Source organism: Anopheles coustani, chromosome 3 (assembly GCF_943734705.1).
Source record: "Anopheles coustani chromosome 3, idAnoCousDA_361_x.2, whole genome shotgun sequence".
NCBI classification, from domain to species: Eukaryota; Metazoa; Arthropoda; class Insecta; order Diptera; family Culicidae; genus Anopheles; species Anopheles coustani.
This window is the reverse complement of record NC_071288.1, coordinates 1,893,028-1,920,277: the sequence shown is the minus strand read 5'-3', so window position 1 is coordinate 1,920,277 and position 27,250 is coordinate 1,893,028. Positions and strand designations below refer to the sequence as shown.

The 27,250-nt window shown below is 47.5% G+C and overlaps 2 protein-coding genes across 3 annotated transcripts; one reads left to right on the top strand and one right to left on the bottom strand.

The window, feature by feature from the left end:
* Positions 1-6: 6 nt before the first annotated feature.
* On the top strand, positions 7-13,415 carry LOC131261249 (probable ribonuclease ZC3H12C). Of its 2 annotated transcripts, XM_058263234.1 has the most exons (6): positions 7-216; positions 313-705; positions 9,172-9,975; positions 10,045-10,534; positions 10,786-11,567; positions 11,921-13,415. In XM_058263234.1, the coding sequence occupies exons 2-6, from the start codon at positions 316-318 to the stop codon at positions 12,248-12,250; spliced, it is 2,796 nt and encodes a 931-aa protein (XP_058119217.1). In that variant the 5' UTR covers positions 7-216; positions 313-315; the 3' UTR covers positions 12,251-13,415. The 2 variants fall into 2 exon arrangements, with proteins under 2 accessions (XP_058119217.1, XP_058119216.1); XM_058263233.1 differs by having other exon boundaries at positions 7-705.
* A 752-nt stretch (positions 13,416-14,167) lies between these two features.
* LOC131260360 (uncharacterized) lies at positions 14,168-26,804 on the bottom strand. The gene is made up of 13 exons (XM_058262060.1): positions 26,678-26,804; positions 25,589-25,971; positions 23,470-23,595; positions 23,177-23,359; positions 22,960-23,118; positions 21,762-22,884; positions 20,776-21,058; positions 20,617-20,695; positions 20,403-20,541; positions 19,812-20,318; positions 17,012-19,408; positions 16,365-16,877; positions 14,168-16,184 (listed from the first exon to the last, which is right to left on the bottom strand). Exons 2-13 carry the CDS (start codon positions 25,766-25,768, stop codon positions 15,622-15,624), a joined length of 6,252 nt encoding a protein of 2,083 aa, XP_058118043.1. The 5' UTR covers positions 25,769-25,971; positions 26,678-26,804; the 3' UTR covers positions 14,168-15,621.
* Between the last annotated feature and the right edge of the window lie 446 nt (positions 26,805-27,250).

The window sequence follows — 27,250 nt, the reverse complement described above, 5'->3', positions numbered from 1 at the left end:
TGCAAAAATCAGTCCGCTACGACGAACGCGCCCAGTTCTTGCATTTTGTTCGAGATCAGACAAGACCAGTTAACGCGAATGCATGTATTTCCGCAGTCAAACGCAGTGCTTCATATGCAGTCCAACCGAGCTAGTGTGTTATGATTCGGGCAGATGTGCGGGCTACTGAAACTCGGTCGAAAAGATGTGTAATTGAAGTACAGATCTCCAAGCAAGGTACAGCGAGCTAGCCGTGATCTGTTCGCGGCTCTCCAGCTTCGGAAATAGATCCTTGGTGCAGAACACCACGCCAGTAACAACAACGTTCCACAGCCAATGCAGGATGGTTTGCCCGCAATGGAGTTAAGGCAAACTATGCAGCGTAGTCTCCCAGCGCCAACGTCGCCATATCAAAGGCAGGCCTCTGCAGCCGGATGCAGCAACCTGCCTGCCGGAAGTGAACTACTGTTGTCCCACACACTCCCAACAAGCGGAGTGCGGGTGCGAAGAAAACATCTTCCCAATTTACCGACCATATGCGAGAAGCTGAGGGCTATCTTCAATGTACAGCTGCAGGAGATTCAGAGTAAAGACGAGCCGCAGTATCAGCAACAGTTTGCCACCTTTCAGGTGCTGCAAGAAACCATCGTCGGACCGGGAGCGGCAGTAGGAAGTACTGTCGGATCAATCGTCGTTGGCAACGGTGATCTTTTATGTCAAATACAGGTACGTGATAGCTTTACTAAATGCAATGTTTGCTTTCGATCCGTCGAAGGATCCATATTGAGAGAAGATGAAGCGTAATCGCTCGAGCAATCGACATTCCGGATGATTCCAAGAAATTAGGACGCGAGCGGCATGCATGCCAGGGGTAGGGAATTTGTTTATCACTTGCGGTACCTCCTATCTTCTCGACGGTACATTCTCGTCCTCGTTGTCCGGTTGTTTCACGCAGTTAGCATACACAGGGTGAACGGTATGCTTTGCCTAAAGCAGTGCCCCCAGACCCAGCTTAGAGAATGTGTGAAATAGTTGCAGCGGTACTAACGGTTGAATTCAAACCGGAATGAACTGGTTGTTCTTCATTTTTTCCTACTTTAAGAATGACCTGTCTCGTGTGAGGTGCTCTACGACCGCTATCGATCAATTAGTTCATGGCGCAAGACACACTTGTGCTCCGAAATCGAAACCTTACCTAGAACCGGATCATGGCACTTGATTGACCATCTACGAATCCTGGGGTGTGTGGGTAATTTAGACGCTTTAAAAACACTTTCAATTTTACTAACCGTATCGATTAACATCCACATTAAAATGGACGTAAACATTCTGGTGGTTAAGTTTATCGATAAATGATGTGTTTTGTTCGAAACTGCCTCTTGAAACCATCGCTCCTAGTTTCCTCTGATTCCTACGATGTGTTTTATTTAAAAAAAAAAATGGTGAACGCGTGCTTCTCGTGCCACTATCCAAACACAAGAGAGCTACATACAATACAGGAAAAACTTAATCTAGCCTGCTGGGTTGGTCAAAAGTTGCACCCTTGAAACGCAGTCAAGAAACGCTTACTCGAATCTACTCGTTACAAATTAACACAATTCAAACCAGCCGTTCCGTTCTGAACATGATGATTTGGTTATAGTGATCGTGATTGTTTAAGGCTTATAAAAAGAAGCCACCTGTCGCCAGACTAGTAGGGATGTGTACCAATCTCGGTTATTCGTGCTCTACATTACACCGTCCAAAAATCTGTTAAGTCACACTGATAAAGATGGAACCCCCAGCAGGAGCGGCAGCAGGCAGCAGGCAGCCGCATCCAGAGATTCTACCGAGCGGCACAAATCAACCGTTTTGGCAGTAGCCGGAATTGGGCAGATTTTAAACTTAATATTTTTTTAATCAGCTCACGAATCTTGGTCGGAACAGAAGTGGACGATGGAAAAGAATCACGCACATATAGACACACTGGAACAAAATGAGGAGCGGTTTCTACACTCTGTTCTGATTTGCGTCATCATGAAATCGTGCAGTCGTGTTACTGAAGCTGCGCGTGGTCTTTGAACTGCACTGGTCAATGATAGTCATACCGCTCTTGTCCGGACAAGGCCATGGGAGCAACATGAGTGATGTGTTTTATTTGCATTGGCTATTTTTAGCTACTTTTAATCGTCTTTTAATACAGTTTATAATTGGGTTCTAAAGCTTCCTTTCAACGAGCCACTGCAGCGAAGAATCAATTCCAGTATAAATTGTCATCAGTTTCACCCTTAAATAACTGTCTCTTGCAAAAGGAAGTACAAACCTAACTCCTATCCGGCAATATTGCACACAATATCCGATACCGACAGACAAATCCCATGGACCTGCCGTTCTTACGGTGGGATTTTTTTTTCTCCACAGTTCAACGAGTGTCGTCATTGAGCTAAATTTAGAACGTTATTCTTATGCGAAAAGTGTCAGACACCTTAACAGACCGTTGTTGTTGGCGGAAAAAGGAATGAGTTCTCACCGGTTATGCCAGGTTGGCGGCTGTTGTTCCTGTTTTTTTTATGCTTGCCCATTGATCTTCCACACGTACCGGCATTGCCCTTGGGGAGTGTTCTAGCCGAGCATCGCAGGGGCTGGGAATGTGCATGTTATCAAGTTCACTGACTCCATAGGAATCCGCGAAGATACACGCTGTAAAAGATTAGTATGGCAAAGAGATTCTTTCCTATGTTGTTTTCCTGGTTCTGACGGCACAATGCAAATAGTAACGGTGGACAAAAACAATCAAACACCAGCAGCGCAGCTGGAAATCAATAGATCATCCGCGAAAGAACAACACGCGGATCGAGTCGAACGAGATACGATACCGAAGGAAGACGCAAAGGGAAGCTTGGGGAAACGGAAAATGGTGGCAACGTGTTTTTGTGCCAACAATACGGTGGTGGATAGTTTTCAGAGTCAGTCATCGAACGTCGAACAACTACCGCCGTCAACAACAAGCACCGCGAACTCGCGGCTCAGCCGGGCCCTGGTACTGGCCGATACATCCGGGTTTAAATTTGTGCAATAAACTAACCAACATTAGCAAAAACTGATCGCGCCGCCGCGCGTAATACTCGTGTGCGGCGAAGACGACGACGACAAACGATGGCCACCACCACCACCACCACCAACACAATGATCCGCACACCATGAACCTGATGGACGGAGAGGGGGAGGAGGGGGTGGAGGGGTGGCTGCGTGGCCAAATCTCCAAACTGACGTGAACAAGATCGAGACCGCGAACCGTATCGCGAGATTGCAAAGATGTCGGCTTTTGCCAGCGCCTGGTGATTAGGGACGATCATTCGGAAACAGCTGTATCGTTTTCCAAAGCAGGTTTCTTGACCCATCGCTCGTTGGCTTCGGCAACGGGAGGATACTTTAGCATAGGCCGTCGGGATTGTTATGCTTTTTCATTAATTTCCGTTTCCTATTTCGAATGGATTGGAAAAGCCAATATCATATTTGAATCATTTGCTACTGACTTGAATTTTCTCAGGTCCAAAAAAAGGAATAGAAAAATACAGAAACGATCGTTTAATGGACAGGAATAATAAAAGGCATATTCTACAACAAAAAACCCCTGATCCTCTACACCACGACCGTTAGATAACAATTTAAAGTCTAAAGCGTTACGTACAAACATCACTCCCGATCGCAAGATCCCGAGTTGATGGCCTCGAAAGTCCAAATCTTGGTACAGCAGTGGGGGAAGGTGGTAGGTAGGAACGAACACGGCATGGAGTCCGCATGAATGTGAAGTGAAAATAAACACTACCACCTCCGCTCCGTCCTACTGGTTGTCCACTGGCTAGCTAGGGCGGTCTGTTTTTCGGGTTGATGAATGGAAACCGGATATTCCATGCCGGGCCCGCTTGTCTCAAGATGCATTTTAGACCCACCTTGGCAATCGATCGTCTGGGAGGAAGGGAAATGGTGGAGGTAGTTGTGTATTCACAGGTTGTATTAAAAGATGGCTGGGCAACTTGTATCGTAAATATCGCACAGGGAATCCCCCGGGTCGCCGAAAAATCGGGCAATTCCTAGCGGTTCCGCCTTTTCCGCCAAGAGAAAGTTTCCCTTCGCGGTACTCTTTTCGGGCTTCCCTAACCAACGGGAGAATATGGTCACACAACGAAGATGGAAATAAAACGTGACCAAAACGTTTCTCCAACCCCCGGTGCCTTGACCGACCATCCGGGTCAGCAAGAAGGATTCAACCTATACACGAATTTCGGTAGTTCCTGCTTGCTCAGTCCTCCGCAAAGCTTCCGGTTGCCAATGGGTCGGCTTCATCGATATATCAACATGACAACGGAAAGCCGGATGTATTGAAGCCTTGGGTGGGCGGTGGTAGGTGATAGGAAGATGAGACAGAAGCACGGAGGGGGTCTTACACACCTCCTTATCGGCAGCACTTCGGCTGGCTGCTAGCGGCTTTTGTCAGCAGCTGGACCTCGTCGTCGTCGGCCATACTTTCACTCGCGCCGCTGCCACTGCGTCTGCAAAGTGTAAGTCTTACCGATGGCGGCGTAAAACATGCAAAAGCATAAACCGAGCTCCCACACGCGCCCCATCCCGGCGAAAGGTGGAGAGGTTTGCGATCGCGCATTCCTTCTCTTCCATTTCGAGGCTCAAGTAGCGATCGAGAGGATGGTTCGAAATCCGGATATACAATAATTAGTGGCCCATCGGGCCGGTCGAGTGCAGAGCGACACTGATGAAGAGATGGATGATTTTGCCGGGTCTATTGGTAGGAATGTTGACGTTAACATATGGAGTACCGATGGCTACGTGTGCCTGGGAATGTCCGGGAGGGACTGGACTTTATCCTATCAGATCAACAATTTGCTGTACTTGTGTAAACAACCTCAAAAGCCCGTTTGAAAAAAACGGACTGTTTGGTACGCCTCGGGAAGTTATCGAGCAACTCATCGCAAAATAACACACCCCTCAAAGCCTACTGTGTCTGATAAGCACGTTGCTATCTTGAAGTGCAACATGCAATATAACATAGCACCACAACACGGATCCCCTTGCCCACGGTACTCCCCCGCCTGCTTCCAGTTTCAGGAGGTGTTTATTTTGGTGGTTTATACTTTGTTAAATCCAAATAAAAATTCTATAGGATCACTTGAAGAAACGGCTATTTTGCACACCTTATTCAGACACTTAAACATAAGGTTATTCAGCCGTTGGTAGTAGGCGGATGATGGTACACATCTCGCACCCGGAGGCTCCCCGGCTGGGCACCATGGCAACGCTTTGCATGGTCGATCGCGAAAGAGAAAGCTTTTTCCTTTCCTCTTTCGATGTGGGAAAAACTTGATCATGGTTTATCGCGCGACCATCGTATCCGTCACCGGCCGCAGCCGCCGCCGCCACCGCTGCGGCCCGCCTAGTTTAGGTCCGGGAGAAACTGTTTTCTGACGTTTCCGTTCCGTTCCGTTCGGTTCCCAGGGGCCAGGGCGATAGATCCGCCCGCCCGCGATCGTATGAAGAAAAGGCGGAGGAAAATGAGAAACTTCGGGCTGCGAGAGCTGTTATTTGGTTTATTTTACCTTTCGGGCACTATGCCACACGGATGCTTCCATGGGGGGACTCGAACTGTGGAGGGAAATCGTGAAATAGTTGCTAGTTCCGGGTGCGCAGAATGATGGCGACGAAAAGGTTGCCGGTTTTTCGGCCTTTTGCGGTGGAGTCAAAAGATTATTTGAAGTCGAAAAAAGAACTTAGCCACCATAGGTTGTAGAACGCTCTTGAACGCTGTGAATGACAGCAACTGTGAGGATTCTAATGGGTCTGATGTCCTGGAGCTTTTTTGCTCTTCCTTTGGTTTATCCCTTAGGTTGTCAGCTGATGACCAGTTGTGATTGACCAGGTGAATCAATCCATTGCCCCATTGTCTGAAGGCTCGTACAATTCGCAATGACTTACGTCCTCGGATCCGCCTCGGTTCAATCTCTCTCGTGGTCCCCGTGTTCCTCCCGCTGGTGCTGTTGCGGGAGCTCGAAAGTTGCAGCCCATTCGTCCATTTCCGGCCTAGCCTCATCGCATGCATACACACACACAAACACACGTACGCGAATTAATCCACGGTATCCACAATGGCCCGCTTTGCGAAGGTGAGCTGCGCGTGCGCCATCGTTGTCGTCGCCACCGCGGAGAAGATCCGCAATCGAGTTTCTTCCTTTTACTTCACCGGTTCTTCGCGCCCGCTGTTCGTTCAGAGCATTACATTCTGTCTTCGAGATTCGCGATGGGTTATCTTCCTCACTCCTTCGAGCTGCCGTTTCTTCTTCGTTTTCTTCGTTTGTTTTCACCCTACTCTTTGGCATTTTTCTTTCACCCCTCCTAGCGCGAAGCCGACTTCGAACTCTGAGTCAGGCGGCGGTCGCTCCGAAAGGTGTGCCTACAGGTTACCCGTGGGAAGTGGAGGGAAAGGGGGACTATCCCCGGCCAATTTGATTGCTCACGCACACTGTCACAGAGAGGTGGTTTGGGGGTTTCCATGAGGTCCGCGACGGCTGTGTCCTCGACGAACCTCCGTTCAGTTTAAATTTCGTCAAATGCAACCTGCCCTCTCTTGCGGAGCTTTCGCGAATTTATTCAACTCCTCTCTTTTCTTTGCAAATAGTATGTTCATTTGATAATGTAATTTAAGCTACTTTGCTAGCCATGTTGATCTTAAAATTTCCACTAAAGGTGATTTGTTTTTTTAAATCAATTTTGTAGTGATTATGAAGATCGCACAAAAGAGCTTTGATTTCAGGATCGGAGAAAATTAGGAAACTCAATGTTGGTGTAAATGAAAATGGATGTGTTCTTTAAATAACAACTAAGTGTATCATGTTTGAAATGGTCCACTCACAATGGTCCTGGTATCCGTTTTTTAAGGGCATGTTATTTCAGTGTACCACGCTTGTGGGATGAGCTTCGGTTGATTTAAGGGACAACGATCGCTGACGATCCTCGACTATGTCCACCTTCAGCAAAGCTTAACGTACGTGCGCGGGGTGCGTTGCGTTCCCCCTGGAAAATGGTAGGGAAAGGGAAAGAGAGCGCGCGAGAGAGAGAACCCCGGGGTTCGTGCGTCGAATCCGGCTCCATCCCATCTCGCCCAGCCGGCGATGATGGCGATGTGTGGTGCTGGTGACGCCGGTGGTGGGGCGGACGTTACGCTAGGTCCGCGTGAAATCGGAATTGAAATTTTGCTACGTCAAATGAATGGAAAACAGTTGTGGCCCGCCGCTCAAGACGAGCTGACCGTGCGTGTATATCGCGGACTGCGAACACCTTTTGCATGTTTTCGCATCGCATCCCCCCGCGTACCATCCTACCGCTTCGTCGCAGGTTGTTTGTTGGGTAGCCGAAGTCGCGGTCAAAGATTTATATCAATTCACACCGTCAGATTCTCCTTTTCGCCTCGCGGCCCCGAGTGTGTTTGTGTGGATTAGTGCCGCACCAAAGTCAACATAATATACGCGGCCTCGGTTTCTGCTGCATCGAACCAGCCAGCCAGTGCCAGCGGATCCAAGTGCTCGTGTACCGAAAGAGGATGTTTACTATGATGATGAGTGAATCGTCGTCGGTCAAGTGAGTGTGACGTAGTCCGGGCCTACTACCTTCCAAGGGGTTCAAGCGATCAAGCGATAGCGATGGAAACGCTGTTCTATTCGACCAAGTAGGCCGCAGTTTAAGAAACGCGAGTGACAAACGCTTCAAACGGTGTTTTGTCCAGTGTGTGGCGCCTCCATAGTTGCCATTGGAAAGGTTTACATCCGCAACGTCTCTCCCGGGCAGAGAAAGTGCCTTTTCCTGGTCCCATCGACCACAAGACTTCGTGTGTTACAACGTGAACCTTTTGGTGGTGCAGTTGGTGGGGGAGCGACAGATCGGTACGATCAATCGAATTGCTGACGTCACACCGCGTAAACGGCTGCAGGGTTGCAGTCTGTCTACACGAACGTTCCGCAAAGACCCCGCGATCGCTATTTCCCATCCCCATCGTCTGCCTCCTTCTCCTCCTTCGCCTCCTCCGGAGGCTGCGATCGTATCGTGCAACGTGTGACGGAACGCGAAACGACGGGTTCGGGAGGCGAACCGTGTGAGAGCGAGTGAGAGCGAGGATTTAATACGCGAACGTGAACGCAGAAAACGACCAGGTGATCTCTCGCGATCCAGCGGACGGAGTGTGTCGTGACGTCACTCGAATTTCGTACATTCCGTCGCCAAAGTCCGGGTTCTCCTCCGTGGAGGTTTGAGCTTTGACTGTCGGTGAAGCTACGGAACTACGTCGGCGTATCTCTCTCGCTGTGTGTTCCGAAAAAAAAGAGGTTAAACAACCTACGGCCGCGCTTCCACCAGCATCACCCCGTCCGGCAACGGGGGTTGAACGTGAAAATAGTGGTGGGTAACACATCCGTGTTGACTATAGTCTCCACCATCCAATCCCCACTCCCTCCTTCCCGTGCCCTGTGCCGTGTCGTGGAGACGCATACCAGCAACCGTCCGCGGTCGCGATCCACGCTCGCCCTACGCCGTGCCGTGTTCACCTGTTCGCGGGCTACACATCCGCGCCGACATCATCATCATCATCATCGTCGGTCGCCGTCGTCGTCATTTGCGTGTGTTGTAAATGTGTGTGTGAATTAGTCAATGAGCTTTGCTCATCATCTTCCCATCGTCGTTGGGACGTTCTTAAGCCTTCGGTGGCATAATCATTCATGAAACTTTGCGAGTTTTCGAAAAGTGCTCTCCCCGACCTCAGTAAGGACCCTCAAATTTCTCCTCCAAAGTGTGGTCCAATTTCGTTTAAGAAGCTAAAAAGTAGTTAATTCCCCATCCCAGAACAATGCTCATCACAACCAGTCTCAATCAAAAGGTAAATTGATAACCACATTTGAACATGTTTTTCATTCATGTTGGCAAACAGCTACACTTGAATCTTTGGGTAAATATTTACACTAGAGTTTGTTGATAAAGATCGCGAGGCGATCGAGGAGGTGGTGCTTCGAATAGAATATCCGGTTTGCCAGTAGAAGATGTTCGGCTCGGGTTGTCCGTTCTGTCATTTGCATTCGAATCTGCTGAAATTTGTTTGAACAATACTCCTTTCAGAGATGATTATATTTCGCATGTGTTTCTGTATGTCTCTTACAGCAATTTATCGACTCATTATGCACGAACGAGGCCGAAGACTCCAGCTACGACAGCGACTGCGAAGGAGAGGACATTTCGCACGAGCAGGTCTCGCGCACCACTAGCGACACGCTTGGGCAGGAGTTTGCGGAGTATGTGAGCTCAGGAGGAGGAGGTGGTGGTGGTGTATCGAGCCACCATCCACATGGGACGGTGGATGTGTCCCCAACGACAACGGCCCTTCCGGAGCACTCGCCGGGCTATCAGCAGCGTGTCGAGTTTGCCCTGAAGCTTGGGTATACCGAGCGGCTGGTGCAGGCCGCCCTGCAACGACTCGGACCCAATCCGGCCCAGAACGAGCTGCTGGCGGAACTGATCAAGCTGGGCTCGCAGCCGGGGGCAAAGTGTGCGAACGAATTTACCGTCGACCACCACCACCATGGGCTGGGTGAGTCTGGTGGGGGTTTGGGGACGGATCTGGGCTCAACATCGGTCACGTCCGGAACCGGCACCGGAATGGCCAGCGAAGAATCTCTGCGCCCGATCGTGATAGACGGGAGCAACGTGGCGATGAGTCACGGCAACAAGGAGGTGTTCTCGTGCCGCGGCATCCGACTGTGTGTGGACTGGTTCAAGAACCGGGGCCACAAGGACATAACGGTGTTTGTGCCGAAGTGGCGCAAGGAAAGTTCCCGTCCGGACAACCCGGTCAAGGATGGCGAGATACTGAGCGAGTTGGAGAAGGAACGGATGCTCGTATTTACCCCCTCCCGGTTGGTGGGTGGCAAGCGAATGGTGTGTTACGACGATCGCTACATCCTAAAGGTAAAGAGAGTCCTCGGTGAAGTCACCACTGGGTTTGTGTTTGATCTCATATGGTTCTCGTTCCCACAGCTAGCTGCAGACAATGACGGCGTCGTCGTCTCGAACGACAACTACCGCGATCTAGTGCAGGAGAGCTCCGAGTTCAAGAAGGTCGTCGAAGAGCGCGTGCTGATGTACTCTTTCGTCAACGATCGCTTCATGCCACCGGACGATCCGCTCGGGCGGTCCGGGCCCACGCTCGACAACTTCCTGCGTGTGCAGCCACGCAAAGGTGACCCCCCGCCGCCCTGTCCCTACGGCAAGAAGTGCACCTATGGTAATAAGTGCAAGTTCTACCATCCGGAGCGGGGCAGCCTACCACACAAATCCGTTACGGAGCGCCTCTCCGAGTACGCAGCACGGCATTTACAAGCACGTAGCGGACTAGAAGGGGGTGCTGCTGGGGCGGCTGGTGCAGGTGGTTCCGGCCGCTGTGCGGTCCAAGGAAAATCACTCAGCGTTCCTCTGAGCAACAGCAGCAGCGAGACTAGTCCAATCAATGATAAACGAAAAGCATTATGTAAGTTGTGCCGATAGGCTCTTTTTTTACTTTGAAGTAGGAAAAAACAAAACCAAGTACTTCCTTTGACGTCAATAGATATGAAGCTATGTTCGTGGACAAAAAATAGAACAATTCGAAGCCAGTAGACGCTCATTCATACGCTTTGTTTTTGGTCCTAAAACCGATACTCGTTCCATTAGGAGCAGTTGAATGCACGATCCTCTTTTTTGCTCTCATTCGGTAACCATGTTTTTTTTTCGTTTCCACAGGCCGCACACGATCAAACATACCTTCCGAGAGCAGCGGCAGCCTAGCGTACGGTGGTGGCATTAACCTTGGCACACCGGCGATGCCGTCCGATCCGATGATGCTCTCACCCCATCAGGGGCAACATCCGGCCGTACGGCCTCCACAGCAGTTGCCTTTCCATGCTCCACCAGGCGCAGTGGCCAGTAATCGTCCGCTTCCGTGGGATCAACAGCACCACCTGCATCAACAGCATGGCGGCATGGACGTGCAGCAGATATTCCCCAAATCTCATAGTATAGAAAATATTTCTAAGGAACCGTACGTCCATCACGCCGCCCCCGGGATACATCACGCTGGCTGCTACCCAGGGTCGCAGGCGGCTATGTGGCCCCGAGGTCACCAACCTTCCTCCGCCCAACAGCAGCAGGCCAATCAAGGAGCATTGACCGGCGGTGCAGGAGGAGGAGGAGGCGGTGGAGGTCTTGTCTCGCAGACGTCGTCATCGAGCCTCGATCAATCCGATCCGAATGGGCTAGCGCACGATGGCGTGAATCTTCACCGGAAGTTGCACCGTCAGCTGACACTTAACCCGGCCGGTTGCGATCCTCGAATCTATCAGATGCAGCGAATGCAGCAACAATCTTCCCCACAGCAACCCGGTTCACCGCAGCAACAACAGCAGCAGCAGCAGCAATCGTCCCATGCCGCTGGAGCGCCACAACTCTCGCCACATAGACCTCTTGCGCCTTCCCTCAGTGGAGGGTCACGTCCGTCGCCTCCAACGCAATGGGAACTGCATCAGGTAGGGTAGCATTCCACAATGTTGGATTTCATTTAGAGTTGGGTAATTGACACTCAGATGCATCAATCTGAACTAATCTTTGCAAGTAGAGAACAAACGTAGGGCAGCTGGTGCCCTTTATACTACCTGCTTGTATAAAGGTAGTCTATTGACTAACATCCTACGGAGGAATCGGATTGACATCTCCCGTTTCGCTCAAACATTCATGAATCAATCGGAATGAATCTCTAAAACACAACTCTAGGTTTGTCTCTAGGCAACAGAAAAAAAACAAAGTTGGCTGCATGTGTTCTTCTTTTCATGCTTAAAAATTAATCCACCTCCTGTCTTCATATTTTCCGTCCCTCATTTAGCATGTGCAACGCATTGCCTCGGCTCCGGACTCCGTGCGACCCTGGGGACATAATGGGCCCCCGCCAGCTTCATCCTCGGAGCCGCATATCAATCTCGGCTGGTCGTCCAACCCAGCAGTCGCTCCGGCCACCAATCACTCCCAGCAACACCAACAGCAACAACAACAGCAACATCACCAGCAGCAGCAGCACGATCGGCGTCGCTTGCATTACCATCTGGCCAGTATCTTCCCGGAGGAGCAGGTGCAAACAGTCATGCAGATGTACCCGGAGGAAACGGATGCGCAAACGATCTGCGCCGCCATCTTGACCATGTTTAAGAAGATGTAAATTTCATCGGGGAAAGACGGGGCGAGTAGAGTAGAGAGAAAAAAAAGCGAAAGGCGGAAGGATGGAGAGACCCCTTTCATCGAATCCATTGGAATACTCAAACACTCCAAATAGTGTTAGGAACCATTTTTGTCCAGCCATTGCTTCATCCAGCATGAAGAATGCATCTGCAATGGGTCGCGCGCTATACTATTTTATTTTATTTACATTTATCTCTACTGTCTCTCATCTGATGTTATTATTATTTTATTATTATTAACTTCTTACGGTGAAACGCGATAAGTTGTGCAAAGGCAAACGAGATGGACGTGTATTGTTGTAAAAAAAAATCCATTCGACAAAGTGTAGTACCGCTCTAAGCGGAATTGTATAGAGAAGGGAAGGAAAATACCTTCTTTTTTAACGTTAAAATATATATTACACAAGAGGAAAGAAATGAAGTACATTGAAAAGCATAGGGAAGCAGCAAATGAAGTGAACGCAAATTAACTGAACGCGAAATCTCAAACGACATCATTTTCTTTTCCCATTCACCTTCTTCCTCCAGAAGGAAGTCATAAAGGGTCGCTTGAAAGAATGGGGAAAAAATAGAAAATCGAATTAGAGAGGAGTTTAGGGGCGCTGCATTAAAAACGACACACATTTCTTTCAACTATTAAACCATTTACAATTTTATGATATAACCACTTCCAACAAAAATGAACAAACATCCTATCTATTTAAACTTCCTGTTACAAAACCTGTTTAATCTTCACCACAAGACCTAAGGTGTGGTGAGGATCGGAATGTTTTCTCGCTAATGTCTCATTTCTTCGATCTTCCCATGGGTTGGAGTCGTCCGACAACGTGCAATAGGGTGAAATATGTAGCTGTGCAAGAGGCATTTTGTCGAGAGGTGGGCGGCCAACAAATGCTCTTAGAATGCTTAGCATAAAGCGATGATATGGTATGTGTTGTGTCCTTAGGCGCAGAAGTGAAGAACAAAGGACAAGGAAGAGAAAGTGTGTGGAACATTGTTCCGCAGCGAATGCGAAACAGCAGGACACGGGAACGGACGGGTTGGCAGATTTTTCGATCGTTAGGAGAAGCATAGTATTTCTTCACTTCATATTGGAGTATGGTTTTGTAGTTGTAACAAATAAGATAATAAACGGAAACGCTTACACGATCGTTGTGTTTTGCTATGTCCTTCGACTAAGCGCATAGTAATCATTGTTCTATGTCTTTTTTTTTCTTCTCCTTCACTCAGGGGTCATGGCTTAGAAAATTTAACGGTTATATAATAAATTGTACATAGAATTCTGTAATGATTTCCTCCTTGATTTTTTATTTATAATTTTTTACTCTATCTTTTGTTGCCATGGAGTTTCTTTCGTTGCTATAGAGTTTGTTGCAATGGGATCCTTGATGTAGATGTATGGTTTTACTTACCTGATGACTTTAAAAGTGTTACCATTCGCAATGCCTGCTTGTTGAGGCTTTACTAGACTTTGTTCCTTTTGTGTACGTGGATAATTAGTCAGGGGCAACCCACGCCAGCAAGGTGGTGGACCCCAGCGTTCATGGGCCGATATTCTAACCGGCGCTATCGCTCGACTGTCGCGAACTCCCCGCGGACCATTTTGTTGTAATTGTATGTTAACCAAGTTGCAAATATTTTAAACTATAAAAACTTAGTACAATAACTAAAACTAAAAAAGATGTGTATTAAAGAAGGAATGTTAGTGCATCATTTTATTTTCAACAACATATTTGTATGCTCAATAAAACGAAACAGTATATAATCTGATGAACTGCAATCTTAAAGCTTTTTTCGGATCGCATGGTTTAATTTCCAACAACTTTCTAATACTTTCGGAATGTGAATAATTCAAGAAACTTGCTTGTATATCTAATAGCAAAAACTTTATTGAGTATACCATTATATCGCCACAGTTGGGTAGAACAAAATGAATCATAAAACGATAATGACACTAGAAAATGTTACTTAAAACAAAACACATTCACGCGAAAACTCGTAGTAAGAATTAAACTAGAAAATCATTCCATGCTACCACCAGCATACGAAAGGTCAACCGAATGCTTCCTTTCCAATTTGATGCGACGTCGTATTTTCACCTTTATTTTCGTATATTTACTTTTACCAACAGCTTTTTACCTCGGTAGTTATAGTAGTTTTTTTTATTTAGTGTTACTATTTATTAGATAAACACCTTCCAATCCAGCATACAGTGTACAACTAAGAATAAATGTATGTGTTTTTTTTTTTTATTTTAATACGACTGCAATTCGTTTGCTTTATTCATTTCAAAAATTTCCTTCAAAGTTACGACGTTCCATCCGGAGGACACGGGGTGCTCTACCGACGACCAAGAAACAACGATTGGAAGATGACGAGGACTGACGCGTTCGTCGTATGTGCATTAAATACGTATTCCCGCTGCCGATTTGTTTGAATCAGTTGGGCTTGAGTGATGTAAATTTTCTTATTCATACACGCTATTTTTTCAACAGTTCAAAATCCTTGCCCAACTTTTCTCATAACGCCCCACCTCTATTTGCCATCATTAATAATAACGAAAAAAGGGATCCATTCATTTCAGTTTTGAGAATTCATTTTAGTACTAATTGAAGAAATCATAAACAAAAAGGAATGTGTGTGTGTGTGTAGGTGGACAATAGTGTTTAACGATGAAATAAAAACGATTGGATGTCTTTCGTGATTAGTGAAACAAAAAGGAAAAATAGACTTGCCCTTCCGCTAACAATTCCGCAAAGCCCGGAAAGGTTGTCTCTTTAGTGGGGTAATTTCCGGTTCGATTCCAAAACTTCGTATGCCGCATCCGTGCTTCATCATCCTTTCTCGTGTGCTGCTTTGAATAAAAACGTGCGTCGTGACTAGAGCGCTTTAGCTGATTTGCTCCTCGACATTTCTCCTCCCGCCTCCTTCTTCATCTCCCTTTCTTCGCCATACTTTCCCGAGTCGGAAAGATCAGAGTTCAAAACATAATTCATTAAGTAAAAAAAAACATAAATGCTAGTTTTAAAAAAGCCTAACCTATAAAACAAATAGTCTTCTACGCAGCCTACTCTACAATTTTCTAATACACGCGTTTGGATGGGGGCATTGCGCGCGAAAGTGCGAAAACAAAGTGTGCTTTCCGTGAAAAATGCGCTCGAGAGATTCGGGCTACCGACGGAACCTGACGGCAGACACAGACAGACGTGGGGGGAGAAGGTTTGAGGGGCGTGCACATTCGCATTCGAACGGAGTCGCGTCGTCGATCTTCCCTTACGTGTTTGGTTTGGTTTGGTTTCGGTTGGGACCGCCGCAATCGTGTTCCTGCTCGACGTCGTGTTCGATGGCATATTTACATGATCGAGCAGAGGCCGGATGCTTCGCTGCCGCTGGTGACCCGCGGACACCGGCTGAATTCGATGCCCGCCAACGTCGGCTTTCGCTCATACGCAACATTAGTCGTTTCTTCGAACGCAACCTCGGCCGGCACCGGCGCGGCCGCCGCCGAGGTACTGTTTATTCTATTTTCTTCCACCTCATCCCCCCAGCCACTGACGGCGTCGTTGCTCAGCTCGTCAAACATCGCACTCGGTCCTCCCGCGCCTGACCCTTCATCGATTGCTTCGGCGCCACCGCTTTGACTGTTCTCGTTAAAATTACTATTCACATTCGAGCCGTCGCCCGTTTCACCCTCGCTCGCCCCCTGGCCACTGCCGCTACCATGGTTCTGCAGCGCCTTGGAGTTTGTGATGTTGATTTTGATCCGGTTCGGCACCAGCACCGCCGCCTGTGGTGGGTCCTGGAGGTCCACGTTGCCATCGAGGGACGGTTTGGAGGCCGCGGCGGCCATCTGCTGGTTGGACGTTCCTTCTGTCGGCGATGGAACACTTTCAACGATAACGTCTTCGTATAGATCTACGACGACGTCAAAAGCAGCAGTCGAGCGGAGGGAAAATGAAGAATAAATAAGTATTGTGTGTGTTTAAATTCTGCTTGAACAAATGCATTCATATTATTATCAATAAATCATGCCATATGGCGAGAGAACAGTTCCTTCTACTTAACTCCCCAAAAACTGTTTTCACCGGAACATACCTTCTTCTACGTTGGTTTCCATCGGCGAGGAATGCTCGTTAACTTCGAGCAAGCTCGACTCGATCGTTCCGACCTCTTCGAACAGGGCATCCTCTTCGTCCACTTCGTCGTCTTCCTTCGGTTCCTCCTTGATTTTCACTCGCAACAGCGATGAAAGCGAATTTTCGTCTCCTACGGCTCCCCCAGCACCATCGGCCGCCGATTGGCCGGAACCCGTACCGGAAGCAGCCGGCGGTTTGTCCTCGATATCATCCAGATCGGTTACCTCGATGTTCGGCTCCTGGATGAACAGATCCTCATCGATCTGCCGCTCCTGGAACTCGGGCTGCCGAGCTGTTGGTGACTTGGGAACCGTTTCGTCCCCATTAGGGTCGGCGGCCGCGTCTCCGCTCGGTTCTTCCGCATCGTCGTCAAGAATCTCTTCCACCACCGGCTCTACGGTAGGTAACACTATGACGTCGTCATCTTCATCGTCGTCATCATTTTCGACGCCTGCTTCGCCTGCTTCCATGGCTAAACAACGATAGAAAGCAAAAAGTTTTAAATTTTTCGATCCAAGCCGTTTGACTCTTCCTAATTTTATAAATTGCAACATTATTTCCGTCGCCAACTCTGATCGCAAACACCTCTTTCCCACCAAAGCTTACCTTTGCCATTTTTAGTCTTTTTCTTGGATGTCGCTTTGGTTGCAGCATCTCCTCCTTCGGCCCCATCCGGCGTCCCTTCGTCACCGTCACCACCTTCCTCACCCGTTTCCATCGTCGTGTCAGTCTTTCGGCTCTCATCATCATCATCATCACCGTCAAGCGAAGCTCCGCCAACCGTCGTGTTGTCGCCCAACGTGGTCTCGCTCATCGTTAGCGACGCTTTGTAGTCCTCGTAGCACAGCGGATGGTACGTGCTGCCATCGACACGGATCGCACACTTGAGATGCCACTCCTCCGTTTCCTCGTTGTAGAACTGCTCGAACACCTCGTGGCACATGTGGCACTGTCGGTCGTCCTCGTCCGAACCGGCCGGGCAGCTCGGTTGCGGTGACCCCCATTCCCCATTCGGCGAAGAATCGTCGCCATCGCATCCTCCCGGTCCACTACCTCCACCGACACCACCGCTACTGCCTCCACCACTGCCGCCACCGTGCCCTTTCTTGATCGAGTCACCTTGGCCATCTCCCGTCTGCTGCGTTTCGAACCAGTTCTTCTCGCGCTCCTCGAGGTCCTCGATCTCCTCGTACTGGATCCAGTCCGACACGTCGTAGTACCACTTGCGAGAGTGTGCCTTGCGGGCCGAGTCACGATCGCGTCGATTCTGTCGGAAGTGCCAGTCCAGATGTTGGCTGTACTTCATCGTCTGCTCGGGCGGGAATCGGACACCGCAGCTGCTGCACTGCATACCCGAGTACAGCTGGTGTACGATGGCCGACTGGCGTTTCTTGAGCGTTTCCGGTTTGTCAAGCAGAACCGGTTCGATTGCGGGAACGGGTGGTTTCGTCTCTTTGTCCTTAGGCTTTACCTCATCTTTAGCATCCTTTCCTGCTGCTCCGTCGTTGGCCGCAGCTCCAGGTGCCGTCGAGTTACTGCCACCACCACCACCACCACCCAGCTTGGTGATGATACCTGCCGCGACAATCTTTTTGTAAAGCTCCTCAACATTGATGTTTGCCAGTAGTGGAATTCCACCAGCACCACCGCTGCTCGTCGCTCCACCACCACCGCCGGACGATGCTTTCTCATCCGCCTCGATCCGGTAGCCCGCCGTGCCACCAGTGTTGGCGTTGTTGTTGTTGTTGTTCGATTGCATCGCCATCGATGGCATCAGATTGGTGAGATAATCAAGGCCAGTTGAAATCGTGTTGTTTGTTGCCGCCGCCGACGAGTTGGAATGCGGTCCCCCCATCGATGCCTTCGGATGATTGCTGTTTGTGTTCAACCCTCCGAACGGTCCGGCACCAAGTGAGGGCGGAGGTATTCCCAAGACGGGAGCACCGGTCGGGCCAAACGGTAGACTATTGATGTTGGGTGGCGCCTGCACGAGCGCCGCTGGATCCTTCGGCGGGGTTCGTAGGTCGCGGAACAACGGTGTGCGGATCATGTCACGGATGTACACGTTACCCGGCTGCACATTGTTCGGCAGTGAGGTGAAGCGTATGTAGTATTCACGTCCCCGCAAGCGGAACACCTTCGGGAGCGAGCCGAAATCGACCGGATACGGATGTTCGTCGAGCACCACCGTCAGCAGGAAGTCAGCAAACTGAAGCGTATGCGCCTGGCCGTTCAGCTCGAACGTTTGCACCTTACAGTCGAGGAACACCGGTATGATGTACTTTGCGTCGACGATCATGTTGATCTTGCCGGCGACGAGATCGTTCCGCAGCTCGCCGATCTTTACCTGCGGGGCTGGACCGGCGATTTTAAAAATGCGTTGGCTATCGCCCAACCGGATCGTGTTCAGTGTGTCACCGAAATAGCACTCGTACCACCGATCGTCGATGTACAGCTCCCTCGTGGGCGCTCCCAGGCGCATCTGGTAGACCTTGTTGTCGATGCTGACCGACTTGTACGGTTCGTTGAAGCCGAGCTCAAACGTTTCCCGCCCGTCGACCACCACCATGCGCGAACCCTTCTGGAACCCGATCTCTTTCGGTTCGTCCCAGTTCATGAAAATGACCGCCGTATCCTCGTAGAAACGAATCTCGCGCTGGATACCATCGATGTTGATCGTTTGCACGCTATCGTTCATCTTGGCGCTGGTGGACAGTAGCGCGGATGGTTGTCCGCCGTTAGGTGGGAGTGGCGCTCCGGCGTGCGGAACAATACCAAGCGGAGGTAGAATCGAAGGTACGGGGTATCGGGCTGGGGGAGGATTCACGGGAAAGGGGGCCGTTTCCCAGGGGCTTGGGACCGCAGCTCCTGTTCCGGAGCGAATTCCGCCCACGATCGGGGGCCCAACAACACCAGGTGGAGCGCCTGGAGCAGCACGGTTTGGCCATGCGACCGGACTCGGATCAACCCGATTCCACTTGGACTCGCGCTGCCTTCGAGGGTCTACGAAACAAACAAAAACATACAAATCATGTTTACCTATGCACAAACCTCAACCGTGTGATCCTCCGGTCCCATATGTGTTAAGCTCTTTTGCTTACTGTCAGAAGCTAATGACCCCAACTGCCCTGTCGGGATTTTGGGAACACATCTTTTCGGAAACGTGTTTGATTATGATGCGATGCGATTTTTCTTTTGAATTGCAGATAACAACACCCCCCTCGGTTAATAATGAAAACAAACCCAACAACCCAATCAGGCAGAATTAAGACAAACAGAATGGATTCTTGTATTGTAACGAAATATTTCCCACAACCACCATCATATCTTACGACCGTCTCACTGACCCGGACAAATGGAAACTTTTTGGACGTTATGTATCCCACTACCGCCAATGGGTTCTTACCTCGCTGCGCACGGATGTCTGGAGGCGGCACGGACGTAATCGGGACCACACCGGTGCCACCGAATGGCACCTCGAACGGTGGTTTCCCATCGATCGGATGAATCTTGCCACGGAAATCGTTGGTGGCCGTCGAAGAGGACGACGCCGGCGTAACGGACGTTACAATCACATCGTCCTCATCGCTCAGCGATCCATTATCGTCGATACGAATCACGGTCGGTTCCGGTTGCTTGGTGCCGTGCTCGATGCGCTGCGCTTGGCGGATTTTCTGCGTTTCGTTCAGCTGAATCACCTGCTTCATCAGGATGCTGTACTGCTCCGGCGTGATTTCCCCCTTCTCCATCTGCTCCTGCGCCTGAGCGATGATGGTCTTGATGTTGCTGTTCATGCTGTCCATCGAGTTGTCGTCGTCATCCAGCACGTTTACGGGTGGTGGCAAATGGCGTAGATCTATGTCACCCGGTTTGGCCAAGGAACTTATCGACCGTCGTCGTTCGATTGGATCATCTTAAATGGGTGGAAGTCATTCGAAGCGGGGGTTTTGGATTAGCATCTGAACAATCATTCGAACTCGTGATCCTCAAACCTTACCTGGAAGTTTATTGTAAAGTAACGGGCGACCTAATTTATCTTTCTCCTGGTTCTTGGCGACCTCAGCCAGTTTAGCCCTGACAGCATCGGAACGATTAGCACCGTTCTTTTCCAAAAGGGGAGACCTCGGTCCATCCAACTGAAAAATATCATAAAAAGAAAAGGTAGGATTAGGCACGATCGAGATGTTATGGTTAACTTCTTACTCTCATACCTTAACAAAGCTAATCTCTTGACTGTCCGCTGAAATCATCAAAGGGGGTCGAAGATCAACATCTTCATTCCCAAACAGGCTTAAGAAAAGGAAAAACAAAAATAGACGAAAGGTTAAAAGACCGCACATCTAATGCAATTCTTACTAAGCTCAACTTACGCATCAATCATTTCCGCTTTGCTCTTCTTAGCCGTGGGTTCATCCGATTTGCCAGTAGTACTTCTCTTCTTGCCACCGGCCATTTCATCAGAATCCTCATCATCATCATCCAATCGGATGGCAACCGGGGGTTCTCTAGATCTCAACGGCCCAACGACAACCTCACCGTCCAGTTCCTTCGTGTTGCGTTTATTCGGGAGCAAGTGGAGAGGAATCGATCTCAAGCCGATGTCTTTCGCAATCATGGCTGAGACGGCTTCTTCTTCGTCCGTTGGACTAATATCTGGAAGAAAGTTTATTATAAAATAATGTCTCTATTTCACCCCTCTTTTCTTTCCACAAAGCGCAGTTCTTTTTGTTTTGGGACAACAAGTTTAATAATTGTGGGTGGAAAAAATAAAATCATCCAATACTATTCAACACGGAGAGTATTGCCTGGTAAATGTGGACATCGAAGCGGAAACAACTCGGTCCCTACACGATGCAAAAGGGAGGGGAGATGAAGCAGACGTTCAGACGGTGGAAGAAAACACGACGATTCCGCACCAATGAATAGCCATGTCAAGCGTGTGGCTATAATTTGTTTCTTCTTGTATCTCGCCGAGTGCACCTGAGTCACCTTAAAGTACTTTTATTTGACAATCACAGCCTCATATCTTTGTTTTTTGCACTAAAGTTATTTGGTTGTCTGCACAAAGGCAACATTGTTAATTAAATAACCACACTTTCTTCGAATGAGAACTTTTTCATAATAAGTGCAATTCCGTTTGCGGATGAGATTTTACGGGAAAGGATCCGAGAGAGTAGAAAGTATATTTCACAGAAATATGGCGCCGCCGGTTTTCCTTTCCATCGTTTTTTGCGAATTCCAATCAAATCCAAACGCATTAAAACAGTTTTCCTTTCCAGGTGTCGACAAATACAATATGCTACTGGCGGAGACGGAGGTGGTGAATAGTAATGGAAAGTGTGTATGTCGCTCTTACTTTTGACATCCGATGTCTTCGGGGCCTCTGTTGTGCCTTCTTCGTTCATCTCTCCCATCAAGCGGCGTCCTTCGGCGATCGACTCGTCGATCTTCAGCCGTTTCTCGGGTATACTGAAACGCAAATCGATGTCTTGTGCATCATTGCTGTTGCTAGCTTGTGGATGATGTTCGCCGCCACCCCCGGTGGAATGCTCTTGCTTCCTGCTATCCGTACTGTTGCTCCGAGCCTGTCGCGACACTTTACTGTTCGGTGGTGAGGCTTTGCTTTCCGGTCGCGATTTTTCCGACCCCTTCGTCGATCCGTCGCTGGAGTGGTTGGATTTTTCCGACGAGGAGGATGTCTTCTTCTTTCCAGGCGATGTAGTATGAGGTGACTTGCGACCTTGCGGTGAACCATCGCTGTTGCTGTGAGTCCGTTGCTTTCGTTTCTCCGAACCACCACTCGTGCTTCCACCAGCACGTGAAACCGACGACGATGATGTTTTACCGGACGATCCACGATCGCTCCTGGCCGACAATTTGTTGCTGCCAGAAGAGGTGGACGTAGAGGACGACGAATGTTCTTTGCGCTCTTTCCTTGATTTGTGATCGTGATCGTGGCGCGATTTGTGTGAAGAAGAGTTAACGCTTGATGAAGACGACTGCCTCTTGTTTATCCTCCCGTTATCCTCCGAGCCGCCCAATTCGGATCGGACGGAACTGCTGCTGCCTCCAACGGGGTCCAATCGTTTCAACTTTGAACCGAGTCGTTCCCTGACGGACGCCGAGGATGAAGATTTTGATGGTGCATGGTTTGTAGTATCCATCGTCAAGACGGGTGCTAGGACGGGCGGTGGAACTGTCATTGGTCCTAGGGTAGCAGCGTGCGCACCTGCCGCCATCATCATCCTCGTGCCAGCTGCGGTCTGTGCCACCAATTGTGCCGCAGCCTGTTGCTTCGCCAAACGAGGATCGCGCGTTTTAACCATGTTAATCATCGCTTGCGGTACGGGAGCAATGCGACTCTTCGGTAAAACTCCCGGTGGTGGAATGGCTGTCGATATGAGACCACCTCCGGCTGAGGAAATCATCGAGGGTTGGCCTGCGCTGGGATCGAGGGCTCTTCGTACTTCCGGTGGAGGCTAAGAAGGTACAAAGGAAAACATCACTTTAGTATGCGCATGCGGATGACGAAAATCTAGACACAATTTACTTACCTCTTTGGCCACGCTTGCCGTCTGGAGACTTAGCTGTTTCTCTTGCTCCTCGATACGCTTCTTCGTAGCCAACAGTTCCAGTTCCAACTTTTGTGCCTGAAGCTCCAGCAGTTGCCGTTGTTTGTCCTGCAACTGTTGATGCATTGGCGACTCGGGTACCTGTAACGACATTCACATTTGCGTCAAGACTTGCAGGATGTTCAAACACTAAATGTACTCTTACCGTCGCTCTCAGAAACATTGGATTAACGTGAATTTTTGGCTTCAACTGTGCCGTGATCGGCCATCCCGGATCCATCGAATGAACCTTTATATCGAGGGCGAACAGTTTAGACTGCGGAAACACTTCGTTCCACGTTTGTCTCAAGCTATACATTTTTTCACGTATCTTTTCATTCACCTAAAAAAGAGAAAGTAAAGAAAAAGCCTCCCGGCATGATTAGAACCCTATATAAGAAAAACAACCAGCCAACCTCAACCAGACTAGAGGTCTTCCTTTCTTTTACGTACCGTCTCGAACACTCCGCAAAACATATTCACTATGACCTGACTGAAGAGCGATTGATATTGTTTGCCCACGTTTTTAACGATGGAGTCAACGAGGTAAAGTATTGGCAGCTTCACGTCTGGAACAACCTATATTAAAACCAATGCGTTATAACAGGAGATGAGATGATTTGTTCTTGAAGCAGATTTTCTTTTCTCTCTGGTTGTCTTTTTGTGGCATCAAGAGTATCGACAAAACAATTTAAAGCAATGAATGATGTAAACAACGATAGTCGATCGCACTAAATTGTGATCGTTTTAACCAAAAATGACAAAAGTTCGCTGTACCTCAACAGATAAAATACTATTTGTTTCGTTAGTGACCAACAGTGAGTAAACATAAAAACTTTTTAAAAAATGAGGCATCTACACGCGAAAAAGTGCGTAAACGTATGTCTTCATTTCGAAGCAAATTTAGCCCAAAGAAAATTTCCTATTCTTTGACAAACTATCAAACCGACTTCACAGATTTTGAAAATTGATTAATAACAGAAACTATATAGTTATTCAAGAAATCCTATACAGCCATGGATAGTTAAGTCCTTAAAAACAACACAAAAAATTAAAAATAACTCTTCACACCCTCTCCGGAGCTTTTAAATCTTTGTAACAACCTACAAATTGCTGCATGATTTATCTAACTGCTAATCCATGAAAATTTACTAAAATTTGTATACTTGTTGTGAAAGTTTTGGGGTCAAAGAATAGAATTTGCAAACTGCCCAAAATTTTACACCATTAACTGGCAAATCAAAATAAATAAAACAGAAAAAAAACTGAGCAATTCATTCAATACATTTCGTTAATACATCGCAGGGAATTAAAAGATATTTCGCTTCAGAATGATTTATTTGTCAATAGTCAATAGATTAACCTTTTTTCTTTAACTTTCCTTGTTATCCATTCTCTTTTTCCTTTCTATTTGCATTATTTTCTTGCCCAGAATTTTACTTTGCAACCACTTTATAATATAAGGCACATTTGTAGAGTTAATGATCAGTTGCTATTTTGAGTGAAGTCCATGATTAGGTAACACATGGCGACTCTACTTATCATTCGCGAATATCTCTAGCCAATATCACAATACCATTTCCTACGGGCTAATGTACAAAATAATTGATAACTTTTTGTGAGTGTGTATTTGTGTGGGTTCCACAGTTCTACATTAGACATGTTTAGTCAGTCTTTTTGTTCATTTTATGGAAACTTTCTCTATGCAATAGGACAATCGATTTTACTTTCAGCATTGATTACGGGGAGTAAAACCGATCTCTCATTATAAAATCTTTTTTCTACTAATACTGTATGTACTTTAATATCAGTTGTTTTACAATGAGCTGGTGGTAATCTTTTTCACATGGGACATTACTAAACCAGTCAGGCATTAGATTTCGTTAAATGGCTTACTTAGTTTTCTTTTTGTAACTAAGTTAAACACAACAATCAGTTGAGCCTGAGGCAGACAACTAAAGTTCCTGAATTCGAGAGGTCTTGGCAGTACGCAAGTGAAACTTTGTGATGATGCAATCAAAGTAGCATATAGAACGCTTACAAGCAATGCTTGTTTTTTGATGAATTGTAGTAATGAAGAAACATGCATCTTTCATTGTGATATTCAGATTATAATTCAGATATTAATTTAACCTCGATAAATTTTCTTAAAATGGAAACGCAATCTACTTCTGCGCCTGGTATCGGAACAAGGTTCGACCTTAATCTGACTAAAACTGACGCAAGTTTCACTAACTAAAGAGAAACCTTCATAAACTATCCTATCTACACAGAAGTCGCACGAATTCACAGTTCACATGGTACTACTAGAAGCGTTTTATACTTTTACTTGTTTCACAAATCAGTTTCACTAACGTTTGTCACCCGAATTGGTTCGCTTGCCACTCTCGTATAAACATCTCAATGCATTTCTCATCCTTATATTACACATGGTGCTAGCATTAACTATACACCAACGATCACGAAAACACTTGCAGTGTATGGTTTAAACCTATTTTACACGGTAAAGGTTGTTTATGGAAATGTGGTAGGAGTGGAAGAATAGTAAATATCGACATAAATTATGTTTAACCTTTGCCAGGTGTTTTTCCACCGCGGACACGATGATCTGAGCGTACTCAAGGTTCTCTTCCGCTAGAATTGTCAGCATGTTTATAAGCGGCTTGCTGTTGACGTTCAAGTCGGCCAAACTGGAGAGATATTCTTGCTCAATCTCCTTGGCGCGCTTATCGGGCAGCGATGTTTCATCCATGATAACACCTGCTGCACCACTAAACACCAAATTATCAGCGAATGCAGATCTGGCTCTACGCGGATGGGTTTCGGGGTCGTGGCTGGCCTCTTGGAGAAGCAGCTGGACAGTTCTGCCCTTGCCACAAATCCTCTGCAGCTACGCTACCGGCTCCGTACCCCCTTCTCGTTCCGACTCAATGCAGTCTGCCGTGTTTGAATCCGCTGTGGGGAGGAACAAGAGAAGAAAATCTATTTTAGGCAATCAGTCGTACATGTTGCAAAAGAAACTGCTTTGTTACGAAATGTTATAGAATGACCGACAGATAACGTAAGAGGGGTTTTCCCCGATTTGATAAGACTGTTTTGTACATTTCACACGGTTTTCTTTAGCAATTCAAAGCATCAGCTCACATTAATGAAAACTTATTATATTACTAATGAACACAGCGAAGGGTAAACCCCTTCCTGCCATGTAAACTCATTTTTATTGATAAAAGATGGTTGTAAGAACTGACTGTTCAGTCAATGTATTCATGGGTTTTCCCTTTTTTGTATTCTTCAAACTACAATATGCTCTACCAATTTTTAGATATGGCATGAAAATAAAAGTCAAATGAACAAGACAGGCTTATATGAGCATCCTAATTAGTAATGGTACATTCAGCAACCCACTGTTTGTTCGTCCCATAAAACGATTAAATTTCACAAATTGACACACCAGCCGACATGAACTGTTGCCTTTGGCGCAACAACATCCGTCGGTGGCAACCACTGACACATCACGAAGAAAAAGCAACGTAAAATCTAGAGCTCCGCCATTTTCTTCTCCACGATGAACGGCTGAGTCACACACCTGCACTTTTAGATTTCACTTTTTCCTTGCAACAAACGCACTTTGCGACTAAATAACATCTTCTGTACAACTCACCTGCTATGTAGATGGAAAATATCTCAAATGTAGGTTGGTTTGGTTACGATGCACTCGTTTATTTCATTAATCTTGCGGACAGGCAAAACGACACGCCGTCCGACTTCGCCTCGAAAAAATTCACCATTATGGCGACTAGTGTTGGCAAACACGAGAAGACTTGCACTCTTGACGGATTCTACTCGAATGGATTGATTCGGTTGGAATGAGCTATCATTCGATTCCGATTTGAACTGGATTCGAATCTATTTCCAGGCTAAAAGTAGTCTACCGTTAAGCATCTTGTTATTTGAATTTGCTGCTGGTTGATGAATTTAGCTAATAGTTGCCATAATCAGTATGTTGGATGTGACAGATTTGAACTTGGATTCGGAAATCCGGCCCTTAACTCTTTGACTCGAATCATTCCCATCACTATATCAGATCAGATGTAAATTTTCTGCAAACGTAATTACCTTCGGTTGCTGCAAGCGACACTAACGTACTTTTTTGGTTTCTTTTTTCACCCATCTGGCGTAAAATGGTACAAGTTTCTACAAGCGTCCAACAGATTTAAAATATCTGCCCTAAACA